The sequence below is a fragment of the Aythya marila genome (assembly GCF_965140915.1).
Source record: "Aythya marila genome assembly, chromosome: Z".
Lineage (NCBI taxonomy): Eukaryota > Metazoa > Chordata > Aves > Anseriformes > Anatidae > Aythya > Aythya marila.
In genome coordinates, this window is record NC_139080.1 from 88,197,674 (window position 1) to 88,214,522 (window position 16,849).

At 47.8% G+C, this 16,849-nt stretch overlaps 1 protein-coding gene across 1 annotated transcript; it reads left to right on the forward strand.

The window, feature by feature from the left end:
- The first annotated feature begins 8,542 nt into the window (after positions 1 to 8,542).
- Positions 8,543 to 9,425, forward strand: LOC309889738 (mitochondrial import receptor subunit TOM5 homolog). Its single transcript, XM_082782761.1, has 2 exons — positions 8,543 to 8,717; positions 8,931 to 9,425. The coding sequence occupies exons 1-2, from the start codon at positions 8,597 to 8,599 to the stop codon at positions 8,963 to 8,965; spliced, it is 156 nt and encodes a 51-aa protein (XP_082638887.1). The 5' UTR covers positions 8,543 to 8,596; the 3' UTR covers positions 8,966 to 9,425.
- Positions 9,426 to 16,849: the final 7,424 nt, after the last annotated feature.

Consider the following 16,849-nt stretch of genomic DNA (forward strand, 5'->3'; position numbering starts at 1 on the left):
GCTGTCCCGCTCTCTCGCACCCCGCAGGTCTCCTCCGCGCAACCTCGCGCTGCCTGCTGCACCTCCGCTATTTCTGAGAGGCTCTTTCTGACTATGCTCCACGTCTCCGAGCAAGTCTCAGGTTTTCTCAGTCTCCGCAATGTCTTGAAGAAGACAAATCCAGAATCCTTACAGAGGTGAATGCGCTGCAACTCTTTGCCCCAGGTAAAAGCAGCAGTGAGACTGGGAATGCGTTCCCCAAAGGCAGACACAAAACACATTTACACAACATACCTAAGTGGCCGTCTGCTCAGGGAGATGAAAACAGATGCATTAAGTACCCATAGAAACACAAACAGCACCAGCGGTCTCATCCTGTTCTCGCTGGATGGTTGGCATGAAGGTCCATTACTGAGAAAATGATATATATATATATATACGTATGCACACATGCATGCAGATATGTGTGTTAGAATTAGAACACTTATATTGGATGGGACCTTCAAAGATCATTGAGTATAGATGCCAGACCTCTTTCAGGGCTAGCCTAAAGTTAAAGCAGTTATTGAGGGCACTGTCCAAATGCCTGTTCAATACTGACGTGCAACCAACTCCCTAGGAAGCCTGTTCCAGCGTCTGACCGCTCTCATGGGAAAGAAATTTTTTCTGACGTCTGGTCTCAGCCTGCCCTGGCGCAGCTCTGTGCCATTACCGTGTCTCACCATCAGCTACAGGGAGCAGAGGCAGGCACCTCCCTCTGCACTTCCCCCCTCCTGGAAGTTGCAGAGCGCAAAGTCACCCTTCAGCGGCTTTTTCTCCAAGCTAGAAAACCTGAGTGTGCTAGGAGACAAAGCTGTGCATTTCTAACCTCACCTGCAAGGGAGACCTCCCTCCCTTAGTAGCACCTCTGCCTCTGGTTCCAGCTCCTGCTCACAGGCAGCTTAACCCCTTCTGCACCCAGGCCTCCTTGCCAGGTTGTTCCTGGGTCACAAATCACCAGTTGTACCAGCAACTGTGATCTGAAATTTCCCTTTATGCCCCTTGGTCCTGCTTGCCCTGGTTGCTGGCGCCAGCAGGTGGGAGCCCCTTGCAGCAGCAGCACTGCTCCAGCTGCTGGCACAGCCCCACTTGCACACACACAGCTTCACACAGGCACTGGCACACAGCTGCCCAAGGCTGCCCTGGTCCCCCCTCAACAGCCAGTCCCTCCGGTGGTCTTAAGCCTTGAGACCCGCACCCCCTGGCTCCCCAGCCACATCCCCTCCTTGCCCACTTGCCCGGCTGGATCTCCACTTGTGCTTGCACACTCACGTGCACACCCACACTGCTCCAGGTGCTGCACCACTGACACGTGGGCCCTGTGACCCTGTGCACACATACACTCCAAATAGAGACCCTCCCCCAGGAAAGCAACTAGAAGTGCAGTTCAACTGGGAGGCAGGACAGGCTGCCCCAATCAGGCAGATGGCATAAGAGGACAAGCATCCTGACCGGCAAACCATTTATATGCTGCTGGCCCTTTTTATCCCATTATCTCTCATTTTTCCCACATTTGTTCACCACAGGCTATCACCATCCCTGCCCTTCCCCACGTTTATTCCTGCCCTGAGCACCATGCAATAAGCCCTCTGCAATCTTGAAATGCTCTTCTCCTGCATGCCATAGCATTTCCCATGTTCCTGGCAGGGACCCTCCTAGGTCCCAAGGGTGCTTGGGCTCTGACTCCCATTGAAGTGTTTTATGCCTGGACCCTGGGGCTGAGGTTCTCCTGAGAAAGCTCTGGGAGGGTCCTGGGTAGGGTACCCCTTCTGCTGAGTTCCTAATTTGAGTTTCCACCTGCCTTTGTGCTCCTCTGCTCCTCTGAGCATGTGGAGACAGACCTTTGTTAGGCTGATGGCTCCTGGGAGTAAGTGGCACAAGATGTTATTTGGGTTCCTCCCCCACCATTGCCTCTCCGTGCTCCTCTGAGTGTGCAGAGCAGCTTCTATCACATAACACGGTGTGCTGTGCTCTTTCTCCTGATGTGGACAAAGAAAGTGGGTGTAGGGCTGCTTGGTGATTGTCCAGCACTGCACAAATGGGTATACAGGAAGCCACATCCACTGTGTCAGCTCTTCCTCTCCATCTCTGACACTAGCCTCCCCTGTAAAAATGTCCTGTTCTGTATTTAAACTCCTCTGCTACTCTCTGCAGCCCTTTATTTAGGATAGGGTTGGACAAGAAAAGAGTCGCCTACTGAAAGGTATTGATTTTTTCTGTTTTGTGTCTTTCTGGTTTTGCTTTTTCATACTCCCTAATTAGCCAGAGTATTTCCGCACTGCGGGTCCTTCTGCCTTTACCTTTGTTCTTTTTTGCTCCCGGCTCAAGAACTGCTCGTCTCCCAAATCAACACCGATTGAAACTATGATTATTTTTCTCTTCTGCTGTTGTAAAAGCTGAATTTGTCTGTCACTGTTCATGACCAGTACTCTTTTGTGATTGCTGAACTTAGCCAAAATTACATTGCTCCTGCCATCTGTAACTAATATAGCATTAAATAGTGCCCTGGAATAGGTTTTGCATCAACTGCTGTTCATGTACCTTTCACGGACAATGGACAAACATACATCTGTACCTATCAGTGCCGATAGATGATGTTTCCAAAGCAATCTACACAGGAAGCAGAATCTTAATTAAAAACAAAATTAAACAATAGTTGTCTTTCATGTCTTTTCATGAAAAGTGGAATCCATTAAAAAGATGAATCAGAGCTCCATGTCAAACTATCAGATGCATTAGGTATCTACCTGTGTACATTGTAGAGCTGAACATGTAGTTTTCCTCTCTCTGAGTATTCCAAGTTTCAAAAGTTTGGGAAACATCTATCTAAAAAGGCATGAGACATTTTATCTCTCAGCAGTATTCTTCCTTGCCTGTGTATTCATCATGTCAGAGCTGATCTATAAAAGCCTTCCATCTGGGGAAACATTGCAAAACCATGTGGAAGCGTCCAAATGGTTGATTCTGAGATGTTCTTCTGAAGAATGCAAGAACAGTTCAGATGTGTGGGGGTTAAACTACATGGCCCACAATTTGGCCTTGAAACTTGTGACTTCCTTCTTACACCTTTGACAATGTATTTCAAAGACAGAAAGCTCAAAAAGGAACCCACACATTTTATATCTGTTGTAAAAGGCAAAAAGGGGAGAGAGTGACAAGAGAGATGCTTCTGCTAATGAAAGTGACCAGAAAACATTCCCAAGTGACCAGAAAACATTTCTCCAGAAGGTTCAGGCTCACTCAAACTGCAGACACACAGCATAATATTCTGTCATTCTTAAGAGTAGCAACTGCTTCTCAAAATCATCCACACAAATGATACAAGTGATGTTCCCTTTCTTGTTCTCCTCAGTATAAAGTGCATTAAACTTTCAGAAGACATCAGAAATAATTTTCAATCATGTCTGGGCAGAACAGGAGGAAAAGCCTTCCCTTGGAGTCCTAGCAGAGCTAGGGTACCCCCTTGGAGCTGTAGTCCCAGGCTAGAATAGGAAAACAGGACTGGCCGAAGGCCTGGGGTGTTGGGAACATCCCTGGGATTCCTGAATCAAGAACCGATGGGTGATTTCAAACTGTCTGACCTCACCTGGGTTGACTAATGCAGATTCCAGCCTGACTGGTCAAATAACACTTCTCTAAGCATTGTCTCTCAGAAAAGAAAACATACTTTGCAGGTGCTTACTTTGGCACCAAAAAGCTCCTTTGCACAAACAAGAAGACCCCCGGACTCAAGGGCTGTCAAAGGATCCCCACTGATACACTCCAAGACAGAAGCCCCTGCCCAGCCCCTTCTGGAAAAGGTAGCTTGGCCTTGTGGGGGGTGGACACCCACCCTACCCTGACCACCCCACAGACCCTGCCAGGAGCATGGGACATGCTATGCCGTGCAGGAGAAGAGCATTTCAAGATTGCAGAGGGCTTATTGCATGGTGCTCAGGGCAGGAATAAAAGTGGGGAAGGGCAGGGATGGTGATAGCCTGTGGTGAACAAATGTGGGAAAAATGAGAGATAATGGGATAAAAAGGGCCAGCAGCATATAAATGGTTTGCCGGTCAGGATGCTTGTCCTCTTATGCCATCTGCCTGATCGGGGCAGCCTGTCCTGCCTCCCAGTTGAACTGCACTTCTAGTTGCTTTCCTGGGGGAGGGAGTGTCCTTTTCATGTGCAGGTGTTTTATGGCATTTCAGAGACAGAAAGAGAAGCAGAATAAAGTTGTTTGGGCCATCTGAGTTTGTAGGAGTGCTGAGGGTGTCTGTCTGTGTTGGTGTGTGTGGCCAGCCATGTACCTAAGTGTGTGCATGCACCTTCTGGTAACACACATTCAGATTTGCTCCTGGCAAATCCTGGAGATGCAGCAAACTTGCCACTCTTGAGCTGCTGGATCCATCATCCCCTGACAGGGAACAGCCAAAGATCATGTCTTTGCTGATGAGGCAGTTGCAGCACTGTGGCAGAGGCACACAAGGGAAGATTGAAGCATTACCACTAGTAGTACCCAGTAGTGGTAATACTGAAGTATTTCCTGAGTATCTGTCCAGGTGTGTTTTTTTCCCCATATTATCCACTTGGTTTACGTAACACAGGACAGTGGGCCTGAATGCTGCTTTATTTGTTGTTACTTGGTCTGCAGGAAAATAACATCTCTCCCACAGTCCTAATGTCACCTAAGGATTCCAGTTTCTTCAGGAGTACCATGTTGAATGTACTCCTGCATGAGAATTTATGCAGTCTCCTTCCTTATGCCTAACAGAGGTCACTGCAAGATAGTATTTTAAGTCTCTTTCTCTGATTAAGCTCCTTACCATTCTGCTTCCCCTTCAGATTAGGAGTTGACAGCACTACTGCAGCAGAGCATTCGAAAGAGTAATGTAATTTCCATTTTGGTCTCTGTCATTCAATGCAGTTATCTGTGCCAGAACATCTTCCCCCCTTGTACAGTCACCAAAAGAACCCTGCTTGGCTCTGCTGACTCTCCTGGACCTAAGAAGCAGACATGAGCTGCAATCCATGGCAGAGCTTCTGGCTGGAATTAGTTGAGAGGACAAGATTTCCAGTCCGGTGAATTGAGAAGCAGAGCTTTAACTGTGCATAGTTAGATGCCTATCTTGCAGACTTTGTCTCTTCAGTGACCTGGGGATGGTTTTACCTGCTGCAGATATGAAGAGAGGGACTAAACAGAGGGAACACTGTGCCCCCTCTGGGTGTCTGTTACGATAGCCCTGGATGGTATGACTGCTGTGAACACTGACTGGACACTGATGTTGCTGTACAGCTGCCCCTGACACACCATGTACAATGTCTGGATTTACATGTGCACCATTTGAGTAGATACACTGGCTAGAAACTTGCAGAATCCCTACATAATAGCCATTGTCATCTTCCATGGAAAACAAATGCAATTAATAAGAAAGCTATCCAATATTGACTGGCCCAAAAGAAAAGAGCTTGCACAATGACATGGCAGACCAAGCCTCAGAGGCAATTCTGCCAGTGCCATCCTGTCTGGGAGGGTCTGCCACAGGCTGGCTTAGATACCTGTATCTTCCCATGTGCCTGTGCAGTATTGTCTGCAGAAGATACATGCTGTAGTTTAACACTGGTGAGTAGCTAAAAACCACACAGCCACTCTCTCACTCCCCCTTCTCAGAAGAACAGAGGGAGAAAATATGATATAAAAAAAAAAAAAAAAAAAAGTGGGTTGAGATAAGGACAGGGAGATTGCTCACTCATTACTGGCATGTGCAGAACAGACTCAGCTTGGGGAAGACTCATTTAATTTATTGCCAATTACTAATAGACTAAAGCAGTGAGAACTAAAAGCAACCTAAACCCACCTTCCTATCACCCACTCTCTTTTACCTCTCTGCCCAAGCAGTGCAGAGGAACGGGGAATGGAGGTTGTGGTCAGTCCAGAATATTTTGTTGCTCTCTCACCCAACACTACAGAGGACAGGCAGGTTCTTCAGGGACCTTTGGCAGAATGAGGACTGGCCACAGGTTTGTGGTTATAATTATACATATATATATATATAAAGAGATTAACAATTAACATATTTTATTATCTACAATTTCCAGCACCTAGCTGCACAGAATTTCTAGAACTACAGTAGAATTACTAGTTACACAGGCTTTTCAGTCACCTGGACCCCTGCAGATTGGGTCAAAATCTTATCAACCGGTGCAAGATACAAGCATAACCTAGACTCGGGATTTACATAAAAGAACAGGAGTCACTCAGTCACTGCTCAGAGGAAGAAGACAACAGCAGAGGTGCCCCTGTCCACTGAGAGACCACAGGTTTTGCCACCCAGCAGCAGCTCCAGTTTAAGACCCCCTTAGGGCTGGTAGCCTGCTGGCAGACCGTGCTCCTGGTGCTGTTACGCTTCCCTGAACCAGAACCCATGCTAACCTATGCTACTAAGTTCTACATCTACACATTTCATTAAGACCTCCAGGGATGGTGACTCAACTGCTTCCCTGGGCAGCCTGTTCCAATGCTGCATAAGCCTTTCAGTGAAGGAATTCCTAATATCCAACCTAGACCTTCCCTGGCACAACTTGAGGTCATTTCCCCTTGTCTCATCACTTGGTGCTTGGGAGAAGAGCTCGATCCCCACCTCGCCATAGCCTCCTTTAAGGGAACTGTGAAGTACACTAAGGTCTCCCCTGAGCATCCCCTTCTCCAGGCTAAACAATGCCAGCTCCCTTAGCCACTCCACATTAGACTTGTTTTCTAGAATATTATGGATATTTCACATATTCTTTGTCATGCTAACCATACTGTCAGGGATCAGGAGCAGGGAGCACCAGTCACATACTTCTTCACGGTCACTCTCTGCCCATGCGCCATGTGGGGTCCCTCCCATGGGATGCCATCCTTCCCAAATTGATCCTACGTGGGCTTCCCACAGGAAGTGGGAGCTCTTCAGGAACATCTCCAATATGGGTCTGTATCATGGGGTCCATCCCTCAGGAGCAAAATGCTGCAACATGGGTCTCCCGTGGGCAGCAACTACCCCCAGATCCCCTGCTCCTGTGTGGTCTCTTCTCCACAGGCTGCAGGTCATTCTCTGCAGGGCGTCTGGAGCACCTCCTTCCTTCCTTCTACACTGATCTTGGTGGCAACAGGGTTTCTTCTCTCTCAGTTTCTCAGTCCCCTCTTCCAGCTGCTACAATGCAGCATTTTTATTTTTTATTTTTTTAACTGTTCTTAAACACCTCCCAGAGGCACAACCAGCATCACTCACTGGCTCGGCTCTGGCCAGTGGCAGGTCTATTTTGGAGCTGGCTGGAGCTGGCTCTGATCTGACATGGGGCAGCTGCTGGGCTTTGCTCATCCATGCCAACCCTGCAGCCTCTCCCACTACCAAAACATTGCCATGTAAGCCCATTGTATATGCATCAGCCCTAGACTCAAAACACACATGGAGAGGTGGCATGGCCGTAAACCAAGCCTGAGAAGCGGGGAGGCATCAGTAGAGTGGATGGGAACTGTCCCTTCAACTTGAAACAGCACTGACATTCATTTGTTTTCAGGCTGGCTTAATGAAACGCAGAAAATGTATCTTTGCACAGTCTGACTGACTGTGCGGAGCCCATAGAGAGAGATTACAGAACTGAAATTTATTGGCCAGATGAAGACAGACAAATTCTTTTTGCTTTCACAAAGGTAAACACTGCCATTAGTGTATGTATCAATATTGATCCTTTTGATGGGGCGAAAGGGTCAACATAGTAGGTAGCACAAAGGCTCCAGCATTATCTACTTTGCCTCCCCCTTGTGCTTCTGCAAGTCTTCCCCTGGGTCTCTGAAACCTCTTTGGTATGCATCAGTGATAAACATCCTGATCTGACTCCAGCAGTGAAGGTTTCTGGTACTTCTCTGTATCTTATTAGCAGGTGCTCAAGGGGCTAGAGAAAGCTATTGTTGCCTTGCCTAAAGGGAAGGTGTGCTGTCCTTTCAGGTGGCTGATGAGCCATCTCCTGGATGTTGGAGCAGCCCTGGAGAAACACCCCAGAACAGTGTGTGCAGGTCCACTTCACAAAGCATCCTCATTAAGGAGGATCAAGGTGTCTTGTCAAGTTCCTTTTCCCCCACAGAAGCGCTTGAGATCTCAGATGATTAGATCTGTTGTACTTTCTTTTAGGGCCTTGCCCTAAAACTCTCGGGAGGACAGCCTTTCAGCTGCGGTAATGAGGAAGGGCTGCCCATTCATTCGGACTAGGGACTGCAAGCGAGTGTCCTGCAAGCTGGGCAAAGTCCCCGTTCGGAGTAGGGTGGTTTGGGAAGGCTCCTCCTCGGCTATCCTCTGCCAAAGTCAGGGTTCCTGTGGTAGCACCTAAGGGCAGAGCAGCTTCCCCAGGCGGCAGGGATGCAATGAGCCCCGGAACCCACCGGCACAAACAGGCAGCCGCCCGCGCGCCCTCCGCCTCAGCCGCCCCCCGCCCCCGCGGCCCCGCCCCGCCCCGCCCCGCCGCAGGGCGCCGGTAACGCCGCCGCCCTCCGTGCGCATGCTCGGAGCCCGCCCCGCTGCCGCCTGTCCCTGCCCGGCAGCCGTAGCGGCGCGGGGCCGGCGGCATGTTCCGCATCGAGGGGCTGGGGCCCAAGATGGACCCGGAGGAGCTGCGGCGGAAGATGCGCCGCGACGTCCTCGCCTCCGTGCGCAACTTCCTCATCTACGTGGCGCTGCTGCGGATCAGTGAGTGCGCGGCACCGCGCCGGGCCGGGCCTTGCTGCTGGCGGGCTGCGCGCTGCGGCGGGGCCGGGCGGGCGGGGGCCTCGGCGGTCAGAGGAGCGGCGCCAGGTCGGGGGGAGGGAGCTGGGTGGCGGAGACGCAGCCCGTCTGGGTGGTTGAGGTGCGCTGCAGCTTCGCGGCAGGCTCGTTGATGCTCCTTCTGTTTTCTCTTTTCAGCTCCTTTCATCCTGAAGAAGCTGGACGGTGTATGAACAGTGTACGAGTTACAAAGAAGACGCGGCTTCTGAAAACATTAAATGAACTGTAGCTGCTTTCCCTTTGTTGTTAATTAAACGCTGTGCAAGAGACAGTCCTAAATGGTTTTAAAAATTGACATTTAAGCATATCTGACCTGAAAATGATAGCTTGGTTGGGAGTGTGGGGAAGATGTCTGTTTTTCCTGCAGCTGACTTCTGGTCGCAGAGTACTCTGTACTACAGGAAGCAGTATGTTATGATGGAATACTTCTGGTACTGTTTAAAAAACAACAACAACAACAAAAACACCTCCATCTTCTTTTTGTATAAAGTGCTAGGACGTTGCTTTGTTATGCATCTGCCTCTAAATTGCCGCATAGCTATTAATATTACTGAACCTGTCTGTATGAGAAATTAGGTTGTTAATCCAAGTCAGAAAGTTGATTTTAAGTAAATGGAAGAGCAGTCCTATCAATTAATGAACAACTCTGGTACTGATTTATTTATAAAGTCTCCCAGGGGGAGCAAAGTCACTCCCATAGTAAGCAAAAAGAAGGATTGATACCACCTGATCAAACTGAACAGGTACAAGTCTGGGGGGTTGATGATGTGCATCCCAAGGTCCTGATAGAACAAGCTGATGCAGATGCCAAGCCTCTCTCCATCCTATTTGAAAAGTCCAGCTATCTGACCCAAGGAAGCCAGCTGATGTAGTCTCTCTGGATTTCACTAAAGCATTCGATACTGTCTCACAGAACTTGTCTGGACAAAATTACCAGAGAACAGTTAGATAAAATCATAGTAAGATGGGTGAACAATTGGCTGACAGGTGAGACCCAGAGGGCTCTTGTAAATGGGGTTACATCAGGCTGGTGATCTATCACTAGTGGGGTTCCCCAGGGCTCAATTTTAGGACCAGTCCTCTTCAGTGTTTTCATAAACGATCTGGATGAAGGACTTGAAGGATTTTTGAGCAAGTTCACAAATGATTCCAAACTGGATGGAGTTGTTGACTCTGTCAAGGGTGGTGAGGCCTTGGAGAGAGATCTGGACAAATTTAGAGAACTGGACAATCACCAACAGTATGAAGTTTAACAAGAGCAAGTGCCAGATCCTGTACCTGGGAAGGGGCAACCCTGGTTATACGTAGAGTGGGGGATGAGAGGCTGGAGAGCAGCCCTGCAGAAAGTGATCTGGGGTTTTTGGTTGACAGCAAGCTGAACATGAGCCAGCAGTGTGCCTTGGTGGCCAGGAGGGCCAACCATACCCCGGGGTGCATCAAGCACGTCATCGCTTGCTGGCCAAGGGAGGGGATTGTCCCACTCTGCTCTGCGCTGGTGCAGCCTCACCTCAAGTACTGTGTGCAGTTCTGGGCACCAGAGTATAAGGAAGAAAGACATAAAACTGTTGGACAGTGTCCAAAGTAGGGCAATAAAGATGGAGAAGGGTCTAGTGGGGAAGATGTAGGAGAAGCAGATAAGTCACTTGGATTGTTCAGCCTGGAGGAGACAGCAGGAGACCTCATTGTGGTCTGCAGCTTTCTCACAAGGGGAGAGGAGAGGCAAGCACTGGTCTCTGCTCTGGTGACCAGCAACAAGACCTGAGGGAATGTCAGTGTTCACCGAGAGGGTGGTCACGCACTAGAACAAGCTCCCCAGGGAAGTGGTCACAGCACCGAGCCTGCCAGAATTGAAGAAGCGCTTGGACAGTGCTCTCAGGTGCATGATCTGATCTTATATTATTATTATTTCACTATTTTGTTATTATTTTGAGTGGCTCTTTGGGGAGCCAGGAGTTGGACTTGATCCTTGTGGGTCCCTTCTAACTCAAATATTCTAAGATTCTATGATTCTATGAAGTCTGTTGGGCCTGATGACATGCATCTCAGGATCCTGAGGGAAATGGCTGATGTTGTTGCCAAGCCTCTCTCCATCCTACCTGAAAAGTCTTGGCAGTCAGGTGAAGTAGCTGGTGACAGGAAAAAGGGAAACATCACTCCCATTTTTAAAAAGGATGGAAAAGAGGACCCTTTTTTAAACTAAGAGAGGGGAGACTTAGATTAGGGGTTAGGAGGAAATTCATCACTGTAAGCATGGTGAGGCACCGGAACAGGTTGGCCAGAGAAGGAACCTGTGGATGCCTCATGCCTGGAGGTGTTCACAACCAGGTTGGACAAGGCCCTGAGCAGCCTGATCTAGTGGGTGGCATCCCCGCCTATGGCAGGGGGATTTGAATTGGATAGTCTATGGTCCCTGTCAACCCAAGCCGTTCTATGGTATGATTCTAAGGCCCTCTCTCATTCACAGTACTTCATAAGGCACTCTGACATAGTCCATTGTCTTAAACTAATGTGAGAAAAATGCTGGCATTCATGAGACCCTTCAGAGAGATGAGGACAAGACCCACCCCCAACAGGTGGCAGATGGGTACTCCAAACTTAAGAAGTGTTGGAAGAAGCTGTCCCTACATTGCTATCAGCAAGGAAACAGATAGTGAACTAAGTTACCTGAAATGCAGTATGACAATAGAGAACCTAAGCGTGGGAATGCAGAGCCATGTCTGCTTTAAAATGCTTGAAGTGGTCTTCCTGTACAAGTTCCTACTCATACCTTTCTCCAAGTGATGCCAGGAGTGGGCACTTTATTCAGTTCATGGGATAGATATGGCCAGGCCCCCGTGACATTGTGAATTTTCTTCGGTAACGGAATGAGCACAGGAGCTGGAAGAAACTAAACACTTACCTAGAGGTGATGTGGCTACCTGGCATGGCTAGCATTCTCCCCGTGTTATGGCTGATGCACCAGGCAAGCTGTCTTTGTGCAGGCGGGCGGGGTGTGAAATCATCTACTGGCAGAAATAGCTTGGGCTTTCAACTCAGCTGCCAGGGAAGCTCACATTCTTGTGAACCAGAACTAGGTGATTTGCAATTTCTGATGTTTAAACATGAAAAGAGACTGTCAAAATTAGAATCATAGAATACCCCGAGTTGGAAGAGACCCATAAGGATCATCAAGTCCAACTCCTGGCACCGCACAGGTCTACCTGAAAGTTTAGACCATGTGACTAAGAGCACAGTCCAATCACTTCTTAAATTCTGACAGGCTTGGTGCAGTGACTAGTTCCCTGGGGAGCCTGTTCCAGTGTGTGACCACCCTCTCGGTGAAGAACCTCTTCCTGATGTCCAGCCTAAACTTCCCCTGCTTAACTTGACACCATTCCCACGGGTCCTACCACTGGTGATTACAGAGAATAGGTGAGTGCCTGCCTCTGCACTCCCCCTCGCTAGGAAGTTGTATGCTGTGACGAGGTCCCCCCACAGCCTCCTCTTCTCCAGGAGGAACAGGCCAAGTGACCTCAGACACTCTTCATACATCTTCCCCTCTAGTCCCTTCACCATCTTCATCGTCCTCCTCTGGACACTCTCCAGCAGTTTTGCATCCTTTTTGTACTGTGGTGCCCAGAACTGCACACAGTGCTCGAGGTGAGGCGGGACTAGCACAGAGTAGAGTGGGACAATCACCTCCCTCAATCAACTAGTGATGCCGTGCTTGATACACCCCAGGATACGGTTGGCCATCCTGGCTGCCAGGGCACGCTGCTGGCTCATATTCAACTTGCTGTCAGCCACAACCCTCAGATCCCTCTCTGTGGGGCTGCTCTCCAGCATCTCATCGCCCAGTCTGTATATATAGCCACTGTTGCCCCTTCCCAGGTGCAGGACCTGGCACTTGCTCTTGTTAGACTTCATGTGGTTGATGATCGCCCAGCTCTCCAATCTGTCCAGATCTCTCTGCAAGGCCTTTCCACCCTCATCAGAGTCCACAACTCCTCCAAGTTTGGTGTCATTGGCAAATTTGCTCAAAGCACCTTCCAGCCCAAATCATTTATAAAAACATTGAAGTGGATTGGCCCTAAAATGGAGCCTTGAGGGACCCCACTTGTGACCATCCACAAGCCTGATGTGGCCCCATTTACCACAACCCTTTGAGCCCTGCCCGTCAGCCAATTGCTCACCCATCGCATGATGTTTTTGTTTAGCTGTATGCTGGACATTTTTTCCAGTAGGATCCTATGGGAAACTGTGTCAAAAGCCTTGCTGAAGTTCAAAAAAATCACATTAGCTGGTTTCCCTTGGTCAACTAGATGTGTCAACCAGATCTTATCATAAGAGGAAATCAGATTTGTTAGGCAGGACCTACCCCTCATGAACCCATGTTGGCTGGGACCAATGACTGCATTGTCCCCTGGATATGCCTCAACAACCTCAAGAATCATCTTCTTCATAATTTTACCAGGCACTGACGTGAGACTGACAGGCCTTTAATTGCTAGGGTCTTCTTTCTTACCCTTCTTGAAAAATTGGGACAACACTTGCCAGCTTCCAGTCTACTGCTGTTATAAGTTGCCCCCTTAATTAATTTTCAGAGAGCATTGCATTAATAATAGAAAGGAATTTATTGAGTAAGCAACAGCAAGCAAAACAGCGCTGGGCGGCCGGGGAGTCTCAGCTCCGCCAACGGCGCGCACCTCACCCCCGCCAGGGTCCCTTCTTATAGCTTGGTAATTCCGGGATTACACAGCACATCCTGGTATATTCTGCGACTGCACGCACTGTTGCTAGGGGGTCGTCTCTGTCCCTCTGGTGGTCGTGAAGATGAAGGCCGTAGTCTTCCTCAGCATTGTGGTTCAACTTCTTTTTTTATTTGGTCATGTTGGCCCAGCGTGAGACAGGAAGGCAGGATGTTGATACAGTAGTTTAGCAACTTATCAGGAGATGGTTACATGAACTTTGCAGCAGTGTCTTTGAACAAGAGGCAACTGAGATGCAGAAGGAGAGAAGGGGAGGGGGTTCTCTTTTTTGTTACATTAAGCAAAATAATTTTCATAGTGTCTAGCCAAGTATTATACATCTCCTTACTTCAGCAGGGAGCTTTCGCAACTCCCGCTCCTCAAACGGAACTCCTTGTTTTTGTAATACAAAAGACAATGAACAAACATTTATTGTGTATTACAATCCCTCGTTTTTCTTTAAGTTACTCATTTTGTTCATTGAATCTCTGCAATGCCTGGCTACTAAGAACTAATGTTTCCTCGATTCCTTTGTTGGTCCTTATTGGCTCGTATTTGGCATCTATGAGCATTAGATGTGCCGCTTCTAAACGTCCCTTTACAATCGCAATCAATTTATTAAAAATACATGGTCCAAAAGTTAGTGCTATTATTAATAACAACAAAGGTCTTGTTATTGTTGATAATAAAGTAGTAAGCCAAGGTGAATAATTAAACCAAGACTCGTACCAGCTCTGTCGGGCTTCATTCTCCTGTTTCCTTTTTTCCAACCCTTCCCTGGGTCTTGCCATTGTATCTCTTACCACTCCAGTGTGATCAGCATACACACAGCATTCCTCTTTCAGGGCTGCACACAGCCCGCTCTGCTGTAAAAAAAAATACCAAATCTAATCCCCTACAATTTTTAACACTACCTCTGAAAGCGACCTGATAGATTTTCCAGGGCCGAGATGGATTGTTCAATTTGGGTCAGGTCCTCGTCCACAGCAATGCGTAAGGAAGTAAATCCTTGATTTTGTTTAACCAATGAAGCTACCCTGGTCCCCACTCCAGCTCCTCCCAGGATTACTAGGGTGGCCAAAGTTAGAGCCGTGAATGGTTCCCGTTTTTCCAGATGATGACTTTCCACTGTGTCTGGGTGTACATATAATCCTCAGGGTGGTATAGAATCCTTGGTATAATTATCACCTGTATACAAAAATCACAAGATGCATTAAAGAGTTTTAGTGATAGACAAGGAGTTACACCCACCGACGAACAAACCCAGCTAGCATTGTTGGCTGGGATTAACCACTCAGCTGATTGTTTTCCATTCTCCGTGATATTACATAGGTGACACTTCCCACTAGGAACCCTGCCCACACACCTACCACCTCCAGTGACTTGTGTTAGTGTTACCCTTATGTCTTTTCCCCAACTGCATTGTAGAGGGCTGTTCTCGTTTGTGTGGGTGGGCTCCCCAGGATCCCCGATAGCATCATAATATGAAGGCCTTATACTAAAGCATAATCAACAGTGTTTTGTCACATTTGGGTTTGTTTTGTTTAATAATTGGTAGCTGGCATTCATGACCCCCCCATATGTTATTCTCAGCTATGTTATCATTCTCGGCTTTACGTGAGCTCATAGGGCTGCTAAGGGTTGGCACTGTGAGGAATGTTTTAACAATTCGTGTCCATAAAGAACAATTTCGTTTGAATCCTGTCTGCCTCTGGGCCCTGCACTGGCAATTTAATTCTTGAACCACAGATGCAGTGTGTCCCAGTCTCCCCCTCATTCTAGTCAATTTATTACGTCTTCAGAAAACACTCCTTAAATTTATGAACCTGTTTGCTTTTGTTATTCCAGACTTCTATTTCTAACAGTTACAGCCTTTTTTTTCCTGTCTTCTTCGAGATTTACTTAACACTGCTATAGATGTGTCTGTGAATGGCTGGGGAAGAATGTTTTAATTACTCGTGAAGCGTCAAATAAGAAACCTGTTTGTGTTTGATGTCTGGGAGTTTCAGAACAACTGATAACAACTAGTGACTGTTATGGGATACTATGCGGATCTTTGGTATCTGGCTAGGAGGCCGAGAGATTAAGAGGAAGGAAAAAGAAGCTGAAGGACGGCTGGGAGAAAAGACTTGAAGAGGATGTTCTATAAACTTGGCATGGTGCCGAGGGAGTACAAAGGGGGAGAGGAAGACTACAAGCCTTCAGCATGAAAGACCCCCAGAGGAGACTGATGCGCATGCTCCAGTAGGAGGGACTGGACCCCGGAAGCTAATTATAATAATCTATTTTTTTAGAAGTAGTAATGAATATGTATTAGTCTAGGAGCATAAAAATCAGCTGCTTGATGTAACTGGTATGCGTCCTGGTGGAGCGGAGACTCCTGGTGCACCCAGCGCTGTTTGCTTACCTCTATTCCTTTATATTCTTTCAATAAATCCTATTTTTTTATGTAATCCTAATTTGAATCCTGAGACATTTATAACAATTTGGGGGCTCGTCCGGGATGGCTATAGTTCCTGAATTCTGATTTAATCTAGGAGAGGCACCCCACCATTTGGTGGCTCCTGTTTGAGTCAGATCGGGACTAATGCCATCCTGAACCTGAATAAAGGTAAGCAAAGAATTTGATTTTTTTTTGAGCTCCCTTGCCGGCTGTTTTTTGCCCGTAATTCTGTGCGCAAAGATCCGGACGAAGACGACAGGGTCGTTTGGATACCGTTCGGTTGGATTCTGGTGTCCGGAATCGAACCGGATGAAGACGACAGTTGTTTGGATACCGTCTGGTTCGATCCCAGACGAAGACAGCAGAGATGCTTGTGGATACCGTCCGGTTGGATTCCGGACGAAGACGACTGATTCGTAAGATACCGTCCGGTTGGGTAAAGGTGCGGTTGCCAGTGTTTGTGTGTGTGAGAGTGTAACTGAGACTTCTAAAGTCAGCGTGGAGGTCTTTTTGTTTTCTCACCGGTTCTAATCTCCTGTGGGGGGGCTGGGCCGGTGAAGGGAGTGATATGCAGGTGGGTGATAGGTCCTAAACCCCCTGCAAGACACTCTCACTGGGGGCAACCAAGGGCTGTGGGAATTGCCACTAGTAAAATTCCCGGATGGGTCAGATAAAATCAAAGAACAAGGAACAGAAAGGGAGCTAATTACCAGTTATATGACCAAAAAGTCCATTACGAATAATGATTAGAAATTGGAACAATAGGGGCCCCAGAAAATTAAAGAGTAAATTGAAAATGATCCAGTATTTTATGATAGAATGACCAAAAGAACCCTTAAGACCCCATGTATTTTGATCCACGGAGGATGGGGTCTGTCAGGCTTTGA